The sequence below is a fragment of the Erythrolamprus reginae genome, chromosome 1, assembly GCF_031021105.1.
Source record: "Erythrolamprus reginae isolate rEryReg1 chromosome 1, rEryReg1.hap1, whole genome shotgun sequence".
In the NCBI taxonomy this organism is placed as follows: Eukaryota; Metazoa; Chordata; class Lepidosauria; order Squamata; family Dipsadidae; genus Erythrolamprus; species Erythrolamprus reginae.
The window spans coordinates 85,125,020-85,142,034 of NC_091950.1; the positions used below are offsets into that span (position 1 = coordinate 85,125,020).

Genomic DNA, 17,015 nt, shown 5'->3' on the forward strand with positions numbered 1-17,015 from the left:
TAGTGACCTAATTTTGCCAGTAAATAACCATCTTTAGAAAGCAGGTATTCTACCAGTAGCAACCAGTCAGAGAATGAAGTCTGGAATAATTGTTACAGTATCTGCAATGATGGGAATAAAATCAATTCATACAGTAATGTAGTGGAAAGGACTGAAAACTACCATATTAAGTTTTCCCAAGAAAACCATCAATGGTTGAACATTAGTACAGAAGCCTTAATAAAACAAATAACATAGATGATGGTCAATCTGAGGTAGGATGTAGCACTAAAAGAAGCCGATTTGTTAACCCTAAATTCAGAGTTGCAAGTCTTAATATGCATGCATGTTTTGGGCAATTACCTCCTGAACATATGATAACAATAATGAAACAAAGAGATTGATGAGTGCAGTTTTGCTATTAATAATAACGTCCCACTTTTGAGCATTGAGCATTGGTTAAAAATGTAAATTTTTAAAATTCTTTGTATATATTTTTTGGGTGGGGGAAGAGATTAGCTATCGGGATAGGTGGGATTTCATTTACTGTCAACTAAATTCTACTTATGGTGGTAACTCAGGATGAAAATCCCTGGTACAATATACTTACCACATTTGTTTTCCCCAATTTATTGGATATAATCTATTGCAGTATTATAAGGACAGAGACCATAGTACAACCTTTTAACCCCTGCAACATAACCTCGTGTTAGTTATCTGAAAATTTGTACTATATAAAGCATTTTTGTTCTTGACAGATGCTGAACCCTGTCAGAAGTAATTAAATTTCCTGTCCCTTTTCCTTGCCAGAGAAAGCTATAAACAGTTTCTCCCGGGAGGCCCAAAAATTTCTCAGGTATGCTGGAATGAGGATACTGGAAGCAGATTATTTTCCAGGTGCCATGATAACTGATTGATTAAAACGCTGAGCTTGTTGGCTGGCAAGCCAGCAGCCCAGGTTCAAGACACGAACTCCAAGTGACAGGGTGAGCTCCCATTCTTCCTGCCAACCTAGTAGTTTGAAAGCATGCAAATGCAAGTAGATAAATAGGTATCACTTTGGTGGGAAGATAAGTGCACTCCATAACATCATGGTGGCCACATGACCATGGAAACATCTTCAGATAGCACTGAAATGGAGTTGAGCATCACCCTTTATAGTCAGCAGTGACTAGTGGAGTAAAATCCGCAGGGACTTCTTTATCCTTTTTTAAAAGATCAGTAGGAAGGATTTTTGCATGTTCAAAAAAATCCAATACAGATACAGGCTGTGGTCTGCAGAGGCAGGATACAGTGTTGTTCAGTTTGTGAACACTCAGTGGATGACAATGGAACTGTCATCTGTGCTGGACTTGTGCTGGACAATTGTTTTGTCACAGCTGTGATAAAAATGAAATTAATATAAAATATACTATGGAGATTAAAGAAAAACCAAATAGTGGTACTTAAAACTGAGCACAAAAGGGTTATTGGACTCCTTGGCCTTCAGTTATTATTTTTAAGATGCTAAAAATCATGAAATATTTCCAGCTCAGTTGTTGACAACCAGAGATATACAATCAACTTAATCACTGTTGTAGAATGTAAAGCATTTTTTGGACTACAGTAGTCCCTCGCTCTATCGCGCTTCACCTGCCGCGGCTTCACTTCATCGCGGGTTTTGAAGTCAGCTTCATTTGAATGATTTTGCCATACAAACAAGCGCTAGAATCCCCCAGCGGGACTCCCAAATGATGAGCGGGGCAGGGACTGAGCTCCGGCGGAGGCCCGTCCCCTCGTTCAATCCCCCTCGCCAGCGCTAGAATCCCCCAGCGGGACTCCCAAATGATGAGCGGGGCGGGGACTGAGCTCCGGCGGAGGCCCGTCCCCTCGTTCAATCCCCCTCACCAGTGCCGAAAGGAAAAAAAAAAAAGGAACGCGACGCGGCGGGGATTTCCAGACTGGGCTCGAGGGCGGAAGAGGAAGTGCTCGAGGGCGGAAGAGAGAGAGAGAAAAAAAGAAACAGCCGGGGCAGCTCACCAGGGACTTTACAGCTGGGGCAAGGCAAAAAACACAACATTTGGCCGAACTGCTGCAAAGAACAGAGTAAGTAGTAGTGGGGGGGGAAGGTTAGCCGGCCGTTGCTCGCCTCCAGGCATCCGGAGCTGGTGGGAAGGAGGATAAATTCCCCATCGCGGATTTCACCTGTCGCGGCAAGGTCTGGAACGTAACTCCCGCGATAGGTGAGGGACTACTGTATTGCCCTGATTTGTATGCTTGATTTAATATTTAATGGAGCAATATCTCAACCAACTGTCCCCAGGCACTTCTCCATGTTTAAATTACTTTTCCTCCTTTTCCGAACAAAATTCAAATGGTAAGGTTTATCTCACTATCTCAGTCACAAAGCAGCCATATTCCTAGACTCACTGATAAATGTTTAGTCTAAAACTTCTGGGATTCTACAGTCAGTATATAGCAATAGCACTTCCATACTGCTTCATAGTGCTCAGGAAGGCTGAGTCAAACTTTGAGCTGGTCACGACATCACTGTATGATGTTAATAATGCATGTCATTACATCTAATTTGTATCATTGGATGAGAGTTCTGTCTGCAAGTTTTTAAAGAGTCTAGACACTCGAATTTGAAGGCCAATTTGAATATGACTGGCTTCTATAAACTAATTATTTCTTATACATAGCTAGGCATATATTCTTTGTTTTTTTTAGTTTGAACAGTAACAAAGAATTTGATAAAGCTTTACCCACATCTCTTTTCACATTTTACTTCCTTAGCCTCTATATAGCCAGGTTCCCACTTACTCTTCATCGTTTTTACTTTTAATTTACTGTTACTATTCAACAATTATATTAAATTCCAAGTACTCCTATGTTCCACTCTATTAACCTAGCATTTTATGGATTGGATCAAAGGATGGTGTCCAGTTTGACTTGTTACCTTGCTTGATTAAATTTTTGAAGTTGCTGAAAGTGGGTCTGTTATGTCCTGAGACACTGGGTAGTTTTCACTCCAGTCTGCCCAGGAACTCAATCAGGTACAATCTGATTGGCTCCTCTTCAGTAGAGGAACTTAACAGGGTCAAATTACATTTCACTTTTATACAAGCTATCAGTTGAGAGATTCAGGCAAGGTATAATCCCACCATCAAGCTAAAAACTATCTGTGTCAAAATATGGATGTTGCTGGAAAGAGATAAGGATGTTTATCTCCAAACTGGTTTCAGATCAAATGGGTTGCTAGTTTCAGAAAAGAAAGCATTGGTGGTAACCTGTGCAGTGACTATCTAGGGCACATCACAGATGACTTGACATTAACAGAATAGCAATCATTAACAGAAGAAATTGAGAAGTTAAGTCTTGTTCAGGAGTGAAATGTTCCCGTTTTATTTGTGCCTATTGGTCGTCGGAGAACCAGTCGCAAAGCGAGCACAAGGCTCCACCCATCCACTCGGATGCCGCCATTTAGGTTCTTTTACCCTCTGCATATATGCAAAGTGTTCTATGCAGGCACAGAGGGTAAAAGAACCCAAATGGTGACATCCGGGTAGGTGGGTAGAGCCTCGCATTTCCTTCGCGATTGGTTCTCTGACAATCAAAAGGCACGAGTGAACCAGAAGCATTTCATCCCTGGTCTAATTGTATCAGCTGCTTACCACTCATGCACAACTCCTACAGACAAGATTTTCAGCAGCAAAGCTTATAAAAGTTAGTAATATAGAAGTACAGTGATCCCTCGAGTTTCGCGATCTCGATCTTTGCGAAACGCTATATCGCAATTTTTCCACCCGATGACGTCACTCCCTTCCTTTCTCATCTTTCTTTCTCTCTCTCTTTCTCTATCTTGCTTCTTCCTCTCTCACACTCTCTTCCTCCCTCTCTCATCTCTTTCTTTCCTTCTCTCTCTTTCTCTATCTCTCCCCCTCTTGCTCTCGAGTGGCGGGCGGCACCCAGGGAAGGTTCCTTTGGCCGCCCAGCAGCTGATCTGCTCGGCAGCGCAGTAGCAGCGAGGAGCCAAAGATGGGGTTCCCCCTTTGCGTGGGCAATGGGGAAACCCCATCTTCGGCTCCTCACTGCTACTGCGCTGCCGAGCAGATCAGCTGCTGGGCGGCCGAAGGAACCTTCCCTGGGTCTTCAACTCCCAAAATTCCACGCCGCCCACGCAAAGGGGAAACCCCGATTGTGCACCGAGCGGCGGACAAGGAGCGGCCGGACAAGCGGCGGCCGGAAAAGCGCCGGACAAGTGGCGGCTGGACAAGCGGCGGCCAGAAAAGCGGCGGAAAAGCGGCGGCCGGAAAAGCGGCAGCCGGAAAAGTGGCGGGTGGACAAGCGGCGGACAAGCGGCGGGCGGAAAAGCGGTGGGCGGAAAAGCGGCAGACAAGCGGCGGGCGGACAAGTGGCGGACAAGCGGTGGGCGGACAAGCGGCGGACAAGCGGCGGGCGGAAAAGCGGCGGCCGGACAAGCGGCGGCCGGACAAGCAGTGGACAAGCGGCGGGCGGAAAAGCGGCGGCCGGACAAGCAGCCGGCGGACAAGCGGCGGACAAGCGGCGGGTGGAAAAGCGGCGGGCAGGCGGGCAGGCAGGCGGCTCCTCAGCTGCTGGGCGACGGAAGGAACTGGGTTCCTTCCCTGGGTCTTCCCAGGTGCAGAAGTAAAAACACCATCTGCGCATGCGCGGCCATGGAAAAAGGGGCGCGCATGCGCAGATGGTGTTTTTACTTCCGCACCACTACATTGCGAAAAATCGAGTATCGCGAGGGGTCTTGGAACGTAACCCTCGCGATACTTGAGGGATCACTGTATTATAAGTTAAAGTGGGAAGTAGCAATCAGTGCATTTTCTAATCAACTGATTCTGGGCCCAGAATGTTAATGAGGGAACTATGCTAAGCCATAGAAAAAGCATTCATTATCAAGGAAAAAGAGACCCAGCTAATCAAAACTACAAGCCATAGCAGCAAAATATCATTCAACTCCTCAGCCACTCCTTCTGATTCATACAAACCACAAAACATTTTCTGTAATGAAAGGAGATGAATTAAATATCTGGAACGGATTAGGAAATGAATATCCCCATCTTAGCAAAAAGAAAATTAAGCTTTCTTCCGGTCCCGTTTCCTTCCTTCCTCTTCCTCCCACTTCCCTCCTGCAAATCTTCAGAGTTAAGACTCTTTGCCTGATTAGTTAATTAGAACTGTCAGGAATCTCCAAAGTCTCTCTAGGCAAAGAAAGGATGTAATTTTATTATAGAAAGCTTCTGGGTTTCTCCAAAATGTAATTGAATTAGAAGAGATGAACAAATGGCCTTCTTCTCTGAAGGAAAACAATACAGCTTATAGAAATTCAGGGAGCATCAAGAATATCTGAATGTTTTTAAAAATATCTTCCTATTGACATATTCTGGTATTTTTTAAAATAAACATGCTGTCTTAGTTGTACAACAGCCTTTTGTAATCTGATGTATGCCAGTCGGGTGGATCTATAGTGAGATATGATGTCCTATTCAAAAAGAACTCTATTTGAAGTTGAAAGAAGGATTGGAGTTGGAAGGGAATATTTGACATTAATAAGGAAAAGGTTTGTAGCTCAGAGTTGAAATGAGGGATCCTTGGTCTCTCTGAGCTTGCTTGTCTTCTTGCAAATATTTCATAACCCAAACTATGTAACATCATCACTGTTCACTGATTATGTTACCTGGTTTGGGTAACGAAACCTCTGGAAGAAAACAACCAAGCTTAGAGAGCACCAAGAAACTCTGATTGCTTTTTATATTAAGGGGTTTAAATTGTTTTAATTATTGGATTTGTACTGTTTTGCTGTTGTGAGCCATTCCGAGTCTCCAGAGAGGGGCAGCATACAAATCTAATTAATTAATAATAATAATAATAACTCCCATACTTGATATTAGTTCACTATTTAGAATTAAAAGAAAGATTTAACTAGATAAGAAAAGCCATGTTTTTGAGTAGACAAAAATCGAGTTTAAAATTGTGCTTGTGTGCTAATGATGGACATGTTATTGCTAAGATTTATAAACTGTTGTTGACACTGAATCTGGAAAATGAATATGCTAAACATTGTAGGATCCAATGGGTAAAGAATTTTGGTGATAATAATTGAGCAATGGAAAAAAAACAGATGGACTATGAACTGAAATTTCACTCAATAATAATTTGAAATATATTTTTTTAAAAAATAAGATGATATATTTTTGGTATTTAACAGCTGAGAAATTGTCAAAAGTGTATATAGGATTTCAAATGTATATTGGAAATGCAACTACCAAGAGTGGTTAGAGTGCAGTACTGCAAGCTACTTCTGCTGACCACCAGCTGCCAACAGTTTGGCAGATCGAATCTCAATAGACTCAAGGTTCATTCAGCCTTCCATCCTTCCAAGGTTGGTAAATAAGGACTCAGATTGTTGGGGACAATTTGCTTATTCTCTGTAAACTGCTTAGAGAGGGCTGTAAAGTACTGTGAAGCAGTATATAAATCTAAATGCTAATGCTAATGGTTTTTATCAATTCTGACAGATTTGTGACAAACAAATACTGGGACCAGATTTATACTTTAATTCAGAGGATTCTTAAAATAAATATAAAATTGCAACCAGAAGTTTTCCATTTAGGTTTGATGGACAAAGAACTTGAAATAAAATTTGTAACTTTGTTATTGTATATATTGAGAATCTTATATGCACACAAGATGGAAAAGCACACTAATCCCCACAGAGGATGAATTGAAATGTTATGAAATGTAAAATAAAATGTTGAACTTGTATTTTTTTCTATATTTTGTAAAATACTTGGAGATCATAGCTTCTCTCTATCTCCCTCCCTCTCTCTCCACTTCTTTTCCTTAATTTTCTAACTTCTTTTTTCTACATTTATAATGTAACTTATAAAAAAATTTAAAACCCAGCAGCCTGCTTATATTCCAATCTTCTTTTTCTTTCAGTGTGAAAAAAAGGAGGGGGAGAGGAGAACCCAATCAAACATGATTATGAATTATCAAAGCTACTCTATCAAAGGAGATGTAGCAGCTGGTAATGAGTTACTTCGTGCACAGAAAGAGGGTTAGGAAGAATTGAAGACTGAACCTCTACAGTACTTCCTTGGCTTAAAGTTTAGCTTCATGAGGAGTGAAGGTGCGCACTCGGTCTCTTCTCCAACCCTCCGATCTCTCTCTCTCTCTGTTGGGCATGCACAAAGTAATTTGTAGCCTGGACTTTATTTGCTCTGGACTGTCCAGAGAGAATAAAGTGTTTCCTTTCTCTGGGCGCCGGGAGGAGGAAGCTTCTCGCAGCGCCCAGAGAAAGGAAACGCTTTATTCGTTCTGAGCCATCCAGAGCGAATAAAACATTTCCTTTCTCTGGGTGCCAGGAGAAGCTTCCTCATCCCAGCGCCCCGAGAAAGGAAACACTTTATTCGCTCTGGGTAGTCCAGAGGAAGGAAAATTGGGACTTTTTAAAAACCCTATGGGATGCGGGACAAATTATTAAAAATTGGGACTGTCCTGCCAAAAGCGGGATGTCTAGTCAGCTTATCCTAGGTTCAAATGGGGCACGGGGGAGCAGTTCACCCCTCACCCCCCCATGCAACCCATTTTTTTCCCAGGAGGCTTCAGGGAAAATTACTAGGCCCAAAACAGAGTGTGGTGTGTGTAGTGTGTTCCCCCTACACTTGTTTTCACTCCCAGGAGGCTGCAGGGAGGTCTACTAGGCCCCAAACAGGGGGTGGCATGGCCTCCTGGAGTCCATTTTCACTCCCAAGAGGCTGCAGAGAGGCACAGAGGGACAGCGCATCCCCCTGTGCCCTGTTTTTGCTCCCAGGGGGGGTGCAGGAGACTGAGTACTGCCTGTTATATCCTTAGCTTACCATGGCCATGCCCACCCAGCCGCCCATTAGGGCAGAGATCCGGTTGTTAAATTATTTAAATCCCACCACTGCATTCAATAGATTGCTGCCATATTTCAGTGGCATAATGTTGGTATGCACTAACTATGGACTATGATTATACATTATTTGGCTAATTAAAATATTATCACAGAAGAGGCCTACTGAGTTCAAGGGGAAAAAACTGGGTTGCTATTTAATTTGCTTTATTGTGGCAATTATCTCCAAAGATATTTCACATACGTTATATTTAGAAAAGGCTTATGGGGAAAATGTTGTGCGTAGAAGGAATAATTGCTTGCTTTTATACACTCAGAACATAGCACTTCCTTAATTAGAAATAACTCACCATTAGAGAAGCAATCCAGACCAAAAGTTATGTTGTCCACAGCAATATCAGCTTGTGAATTCCAACCCCAACTAGCGAGGAGCTCCAGATGAAAGCTTTTTTAAAAACAAAATATATTGGGAGAGCAAAATAAGAGATATTAAAAAAAACCTTACAGAATAGAAGTCAATGAATAAACATGAAAATGAACAATTTCAAAAAGGACGATAATTAAAACGGGAGCTGTAAATCAGCGATACTGTGTGAAGAAAAAAAGGGTTCTCTTTACTTTAGTGCATTTTATAGTTAATGAAAACAAATATATCGAGTTTTGTAAATAAACCTGACAAAATTGCCTAATAGAACAGAACCAATTAAGAGTTGTGTGGCATTTTGAGGACTAAAATGTTAAAATGTATTTTAAGATTTTAAGCCTTCCAGTTACCTTGTGGTAAAATGGGCAGCCAATAAATTTTACAAATATCATTAATAATAAAAACAATTATTATGGAAGATGATGGTAATCTGTGTGGATTACATATTTTAGAATTCCCAGTTGGTATATCCCCTTAACTATTAAACAAGCTTCTGCCCATTCAAGGGGACATACTTAGCGGCTATGGCTATAAAGCCACGTTTTCCATTTAAAAAGCAGCTTTCCTTTTAGTCAATTGGTGTTATGAAAGATAGGCCTCCAAGCCTGGTATCCCAGCTGTCCAAGTTAAATAACAATTTTGTGACTTATGAGTTTCAATTAACATAGATTCAGAAGTGATCTGGACTATGTCACACATGGGGTCAAATCCTTCCTAGATAGGATGATTGTAGTACATATCTTGAGGAATAGAGAGAAATAAGAAAGTTAACACTAGGACAGAAAGACAAGAGATGAGGTTATTCTCCTCCAGCCCCTATTTATAGATTATTATTGGAATAGAAGAAGCATCTGTTTCTTGAGTTTATTTTGTATGCGAATAGAGAAGTTCGTAATTAAGGACTGGGTTAAAATCCTTTAATTTGCTTTGCTTGAGTACTGCTAACTCAGTTAATGTTAAGCTCTTTTATCTGTGCATGAATACAATTATTTGCTTTGAAAATTCTTCTTTTTGAAACTCTTAAATCTAAATTGGGACATCAGTCATTTTACAAAGCCCCGTTTAAGTCTATCTTGTGATCTGTGAAAAAAATGTATTCATTTTTATATGTTCTATCCAATCCCTTTTTGTTTTTGAGTAACCTTCTATGAGATTTCTTTTTGAAATCTCTACTCCTCTATATTATGGGCTCAGTCTTGCTGCTACAATGCGGGAGAGCTAAAGTGCACAATTTAAACACCAATAGTGTAACTGCATGCAGCTTCAGTGAGATTATGGTTTCCAAAGTGTAATGCTTAAAGAAGCATAAATGAGAAATGATATAAATGATTAGAAAGTAAATATTATATTCTAAATATGATCAGATTACCTTTTTAAAAATCTTCGATTGGTCAACAATATTTTACAGCATAATTCCCAGTATATCTCTTTTAAAGGCCAAGTGGGCCTTTTAAAAAAAGATAATACAAAGTGATACGAGAAGAAAAGAAGGGAAAGAAAAGCAATACAAGATACAAGGAAGACAAGAAAAAAAGAAAAGAGATGGGTAAAAAAGAATATTTAAAGAAGCACTTCTCAATTTTCCTCATAACAAGAACAGATAAATTAATAATTTCCAACCTCCTGTGAAATTTCATATGGGGTTCACCTTTCATAACAAGGTCTTCCTTATTGATTTACACATCCAAAACTCGTTCTCATTTCTGTCCAGTGTTAGAAGAAATCCCATAAAAGGTTTCCAGAATTCTTACCACCAAACAGAATCTCAAAAATGTTTCAAACTAATTCACCCAATTGTTGGAAGTGTAAAACAGAAATTGGTACTTATTACACACCTGGTGGACCTGCCCAAAAGCAAAAGAATAGTGGAATTTAATAGAAAAATGGATGAGAGAAATAACACAGCAGGAAATTAAGAAAACGCCAGAGGTTTTTTTATTGGGTATATCCAAGAATAAATACAAAACAGACTTATATTACTTAATGGTTCACATACTGGTAGCAGCCAGGATAGCCTTTGCGCAAAAACGGAAAGACACTGAGATTCCAAAAGAAATAGATATTCTTAAGAAAATTTTAGATTGTGCTGAGCTAGATATGATGATGAGAAGGTTAAACAATCAAGAAGAATCAGAATTTTATGATGTCTGGCAGAAGGGAAATAAAGAAAAAGAAATAAAAGTATTATTTTGAATATCTGAAATTAATAGATAAACCGTAATAGTTAGTGACTACAGTATTTACAATATATATTATACAAAACATAAATATCAAATTCTTTTCTTTCTTTTCCCCCCCTCTATTCTCTCTTGAAAATTTTTACATGGATGTTTATAAATTTTTACTTATGTCTATATTCATTATATCAAAATTGACAGTTATGCATACCATATAGATGATGTAGTATAACAAAATGATTTTAATATTCTTTTTTTTTCTTATTGCAATGATGACTTCTATTTTGAGCAGAGCGACTGTAGCTCCACTAAATGTTACATGTGGTGTTTGTTATGTGTGTCTTTCTTTTGAAAATCAATAAAATATATTTTTTTTAAAAAGGTTTCCAGAATTCTACAAAAATGTTTTTTATTTTATTCCTGGTCAAACAAGTCGACTTCATTTTCCTTTTTGAGGGGGGAGGGGTGGAAGGAACTTCTAACAATCTTAATCTTTAATTCATAAAGTTGCTGTTGAATCCCCATTCAGACTTTATTTCTTGCATCTCAAACATTTTTTAAAAGTTTTAGAAAACATCTTTTGTAAATCCAAAATAAATTCTTGTTCAAGCCCTTTTGCATCTTTTCATTTGCCACTCATATTTCTACTCTGTCATCTCTATCTTATAATTTCTTTATTTTCAAATATTTCTCCATCAGTTAGAATTTGTATCTTCTCTTTATCTTGTCTATCCATAAACTCTTCCACATTATTATCTATCATCATTGTCATTGTCATTCAGTTGTGTCCGATCCTCAGCCATTCAATGGTTCAGCACTTTTCAAACCCCTCTGTCATGCACTGCCTTCTTCAGACCTGCCATGGTCATCCCAGTGTCATTCTTTATAATGTCCTGCTAGCAGGTACTAGGACAGCCATTTCTCCTTTTTCTGATGATCACTCCCAGCATGATTGACTTTTTGAGTGAGTCTGCTCTCATGACATGAACAATGTACAACATCCTTGGCTTCAAGTGATATTTTTGTTGAGATTCAATCTAGGACTTCTTTGTTCTTTATTTTGTTCATTATTTTTGCAGTCATGGGTTGTGTACCACAGTTCAAAGGCATCCACCCTTCTCTATCTGCCTTTTTCTGGGTCCAAGTTTCTTAGCCATACTTAGCAATTGGAAAAAAATATTGCATTAATTAATCTGCATTTGGTTGTGATTTTCCACATGTTATTCATGCCAGACACATTGCAGTTCATATACAGTGGTACCTCTACTTACAAACTTAATTCATTCTGTGACCAGGTTCTTAAGTAGAAAAGTTTGTAAGTAGAAGCAATTTTCCCCATAGGAATCAATGTAAAAGCCAATAATGCGTGTGATTGGGGAAACCACAGGGAGTGTGGAGGCCCTGTTTCCTCCCAGGAGATTCCTAGAGAGGCCCCACAGAGGCTTCTCCCCACCTTTTCCAGCCCTGTTTCCTCCCAGGAGATTCCTAGAGAGGCCCCACAGAGGCTTCTCCCTGCCTTTTCCAGTTACAGTTTTAGAGGCTCGGATTTGTAAGTAGAAAATGGTTCTTGAGAAAAGGCAAAAAAATCTTGAACACCCAGTTCTTATCTAGAAAAGTTTGTAAGTAGAGGCATTCTTAGGTAGAGATACCACTGTATTCTGATTTGAGGGCTGCAGTCATAACTTTGGTTGATTTTAGAGCCCAGGAATATGAATTCCCTTACTGTTTCTATGGTCGCATTGTTGATCTGCATTCTGACCTGTGTCTTTCCTGCAATTGACATTAACTTTGTTTTCTTGGTGTTAAAAGTGCAATCCAAATTTTTCACTTTCATCTTTGACTCTCAGGATTAGCCACTCTAGGTCCTCCTTGCTTTGCGCGAGCAATATTATATAACCTGCATATAGGAGGCTGTTGATATTCCTACTACTGATTTTAACCCCAGTGGTTGACTCCTCCATATGTGCATTTCTCATAATTATTTCTGTGTGCATGTTGAATAGTGTAGGTGACAGGATGCAATCTTGCTGAGTGCTTTTTCCAATTCTGAACCATTTTGTGTCTCCATACAGATTCTGTTCTTAACAGTAGCTGCCTGATGATGATAATACAGTAACTGGATGAGTTGGATGTGATGTGGAGATATTCCCAATTATTTCAGTCAGTTCCATAGTTTGTCATGATCAACATAGTTGAAGGCTTTTGTGTAGTCCATGAAGCACACAGTCTTCCTTGGCTTTTCCCACCATTCAATGTTGATTGGCAACATGTTCATATGACCGTGTATTCTTTCTTTACAAGAATACAAGTCTTGCTTGTACACCAGATGGTTCTCTTCTGGCAATTAGTTATATGTCACATTGTTCAATTATTCCTTTTTTTAAAAAAAACAAAATCATTTATAGATTCATAAATTATTGCTGTCAAATTAGTGATCATTTTATTTACCAATTCTTCAAAAATCCTTTGAAATGTCTCCAGTGTCATATCTTTGCTTGTCATTTTTCTTGCCAGAAATTTTGTGGCATTAGGTGGTCCATCTGTATATTTTTGAAATCTGGGGGTGGGGTGGGGGGTTGCCGTGTTTTTTTATTTTCAGTCAATGATCTCTTTTCTGATAGTTCAAGCAATTTATGTTCCCATGGAAGTGCTGGCTGGTTTACACTTTTTTTAAAAAAAAGTTCCTAACAAATGTTCCAATATTCCAAATTTATCCAGTCCCTTAATTTATTTTAAACTTTCTTAAATTCTTATTTAGCTTATTTAGCCACTTATTTTAAGCACTTTACATTCTTTAGACAGCTAGTTAGCTTTTATTTTGATTGGGTATGACATTTTATTCATCAGATAGCTTTTCAAATTGGTTTGAAATATCACTTTTAGCTTTTAAATCCAAGGATAATCAGAAAATGAGATGACCTTAAAGGGTCTTATTAGGTTTCTCTACTAAAGAAGCAGGAGACAGTTTTGTGACTTCAGCTCTTTATTGGTTATGGCAAGCAAACATCAGCGAAGCCCTGTTCCAGGCAGGGGTTTAAATAGGGAGCCTTTTAAATCAGGAGCCAATCAGATTTTACCTGCTTGAGTTCCTGGTTGGACTGGAGTGAAAATCTCCCAGCTTCTCAGGACATAACAGACCTGCCATGGTTGAAAGCATGATTGCTTCCTCATTCTCAGTGCCTAGACCAGTGATGGCGAACCTATGGCGTACATGCCATTGGTAGCATATGGAGCCATATCTCTCGGCATGCGAGCCATTGCCCCAGCTCAGTTCCAGTGAGCATGTGCATGCCAGCCAGCTGATTTTTGTCTCATACACAGGCTATGGGAAGGCATTTTAGATTTCTGGAGAGCCTCTGGAGCCTGGGGAGGGCAAAAAACAGGCCATCCAGGCCCATTGGAAGTCAGGAAACGGGCCATTTCCGGCCTCCAGAGGCCCTTTGCAGAGGCGGGAGAGACTGTTTTTGCCCTCCCCAGGCATTGAATTATGGGTGTGGGCACTTGCACTTGCATGAGAGTTAGTTCGCATGCACTTTCGGCACCCACGGGTAAAAAGGTTCATCATTACTGGGCTAGACCCACAGGATACCCCTTATAGTGTGGCTACCTTGTATGGGATAACTATCTAGAGTGGGTAATCTCTCATCTTCTCCCTATCTGGAGAGGTTCCACTGGTCTGAGCTTTTTGCCAGGCTGTCAGTTGTCATTCCTGTGTCTGTGGTCTTTTGAAGACATCTAGTTCATCATTTCCCTTGCCTGGAAGATGAAGTGAGGCCTTTGAACGTGAAAAAGTTATGCATCTTTGTAGCATAGGCTCCAAAAAGGAGATAAATATAGTGAACAGTGGGAGATAACATCCTTTGCAAAAGATGTGCTACCCTTTTCTTTCTCATGGAACAAGTAAAAATGACAACACTTTGCTTCTAGCAACTTTATATATCCAATCAGCACAGCAGCAGGAAGTAGGCCTTGTTGCTATGGCAACACTTTGCTTCACTACTTATATCAATTTTAGAATAGGACAATAAGTATTACAAGTGTCACTGTGGCGTCGCACTTTGTTGGCTACATAGTGTCATGGCATTCTTTCTCTCTCACACGCAACCCATGACCTCCAATTAGTTGCAGTAGTGTAATATAAACTCTTTTCAAAGGAGCTGAATAAGCATAAAGAACAGTTGATTGCAACAATCACAGAAAACACACCAATGTTTGGTGTGTATATATTTGTACAGATACAGATTCATCAGCAACTATAAGCAGAATTCGGGACTTCTTCAAATGTTCAGAGCTTGGACTGGAATAGAGAAGAATTCCAGGAGCTTTAAAAAGGTTCTTTTTTTATTTTAGGAGGACTTTTATAAGACTTGTAGCTTATTTAATAAAAGCGATGACAAGGTCCGTCTATGTTGCTACCTATAAAACTTACAACTATGTGTCCGTTGAAATCCCCAAGAGCCAAATTCAGTTTGAAAGGTTTATCTTACTTAATGGGCAATCCATAACAATTGGTTGACAATTACAAATTTCACTTTGGTTTCCTTCCCAGTTTTGTCTTGCACTTCATATCCTAGTATTCCTTAAAACAGTGATTTTCAACCTTTTTTGAGCCGCGGCACATTTTTTACATTTACAAAATCCTGGGGCACACCACCAACCAAAATGACACAAAATGACACCCTAAGACACTCTCCTCTCTTTTTCCATCCCTGTCTCCTCCCCACCCTTGTGTGTGTGTGTGTGTGTGTGTGTGTGTATACACACTCTTGAACCATTTCCAAAAACAGGTGAGGGCTGGGGTTTTTTCTCTCTTATTCTTTGGGTGCTTTTTATCATATGCTTTAAATCAAGAGTCACTTCTCTCTCTCTTTTGTTTCTCTCTCTTTCCTCTCATTCTCTGTCTTAATCATTTTCTCATTTCTCTTTTTTCCTCCCCTTTTTGCTCATTTCTCTCTCTCTCCCTTCCTCTCCTTTTCTCTCTCTCTCTCTTGCTTTCTCTCTCTCTCTCTCTTGCCTTCTTTCTCTCTCACCCTCTCTTTCTCTCTCTCTTGCTTTCTTTCTCTCTCTTTCTCTCTCTCTTTCTTTCTCTCTCTCTTTCTTTCTCTCTCTCTTTCTCACTCTCACTCTCTCAGCAAAAAGTTGCGAGATCGGAACCTGAGCTTCCTTCTTCACGGCACACCTGACCATGTCTCGCGGCACACTAGTGTGCCACGGCACACTGGTTGAAAAACACTGCCTTAAAAGATCAAAGTCAGCTAGTGCTTCTTCAACCCCACATCCTTTCAATAACACCTATTATTCTCTTCAGAATAGTATGCTTGAAACCCCATCCTAAAACCATTCATTTTGGGTTATGCCTCTCTCTCTCTCCCTTTCTCCCCCTCTCTCTCTCCCTTCCACCCTCCCTCCCTCTCTCTCCCTTCCTCTCTCCCTCCCTCCCTCTCTCTCTCTTCCACCCTCCCTCCCTCCCTCTCTCTCCCTCTCTCTCTCCCTCCCTCTCTCCCTCCCTCTCTCTCTCTTCCACCCTCCCTCCCTCTCTCTCCCTTCCTCTCTCCCTCCCTCTCTCTCTCTTCCACCCTCCCTCCCTCTCTCTCCCTTCCACCCTCCCTCCCTCTCCCCACCTCTTCAATACTCACTAAGTCTAAGAAAATTTCCACCTTACTATCCTCTTTGTTCACCAAACTTTCAGAAGCAATTAAAAACAATCCATGTTTGTCTTTCCTTCTGCTGACTTGAAATACTAATGAACAAGAATCACTATACTGAAGTTCTGCCGTAAAAGATATCTCACTTCCATTGCAGACAAAAGACAAGAGAGAAAGTAACTCCTTCTCCCCAGCAGCATTATACTTTGCAGACAAGTTCTTCCAATGCTAAAAAGAACTAATTTTCACCTTTGGTTGCTTTGTTTGGAGGACTATTGGTGTGTGTGTGGATGTAAGTTACTATTTCTCCTAGGACTTGAAGTTCAGCAGCTCGGAGAAGCTGTGAGGCAAATGCTTTCTGTGGGAAAATTAGGCATAGCCCCACTATTATTAACTCCACAAACCCCAGCTTAGTTACAGTTTAAAACCTCAGCACAACTAAGTAAATTGTTCACATTGTGGAACGCAAGTCTAGGATTACTTTCAAATTTGGGGCAGTATCCTTGTAATAAAGTCTTAAGAACATGTATTAAACCAATATATACTCTTATTCAATTTCCTTCTCCATCCTGTGTTATGACTTTGCATGGTAAAATTCTTAAATCAAAATGTGTTTCTTTAGAAAATTTCATATTGATGGTACAATGTAGATTTTCAAAGTTTGCAATAACTTGACTTTATAAAATGAATGTATGTGCCTCCCCCATTAATAAAATTAAAGGTTACACTAGGGGTAAGAATGAGCAAGGAATAAATATAGAGTTTACTTTTAATAATTTAAATTTAATCTTATATATAAAATAAAATTAAAATAGCACTTTACATGAATAAAATAAACCTAACAGGAAATGAGCAAAAAATCCCAAGATAATTTGAAACCATATATTTATTGGAAGAAT

General features: G+C 39.8%; 1 protein-coding gene across 3 annotated transcripts in view; it reads right to left on the reverse strand.

The window, feature by feature from the left end:
- The window catches only part of LTK (leukocyte receptor tyrosine kinase), a 161,373-nt gene that overhangs the window by 49,648 nt on the left and 94,710 nt on the right, over positions 1-17,015 (reverse strand). For all 3 annotated transcript variants that reach the window (XM_070757323.1, XM_070757303.1, XM_070757312.1), the window contains exon 9: positions 8,221-8,315. In XM_070757323.1, the coding sequence (XP_070613424.1) occupies positions 8,221-8,315 (95 nt within the window). The remainder of the gene's footprint in view (positions 1-8,220; positions 8,316-17,015) is intronic.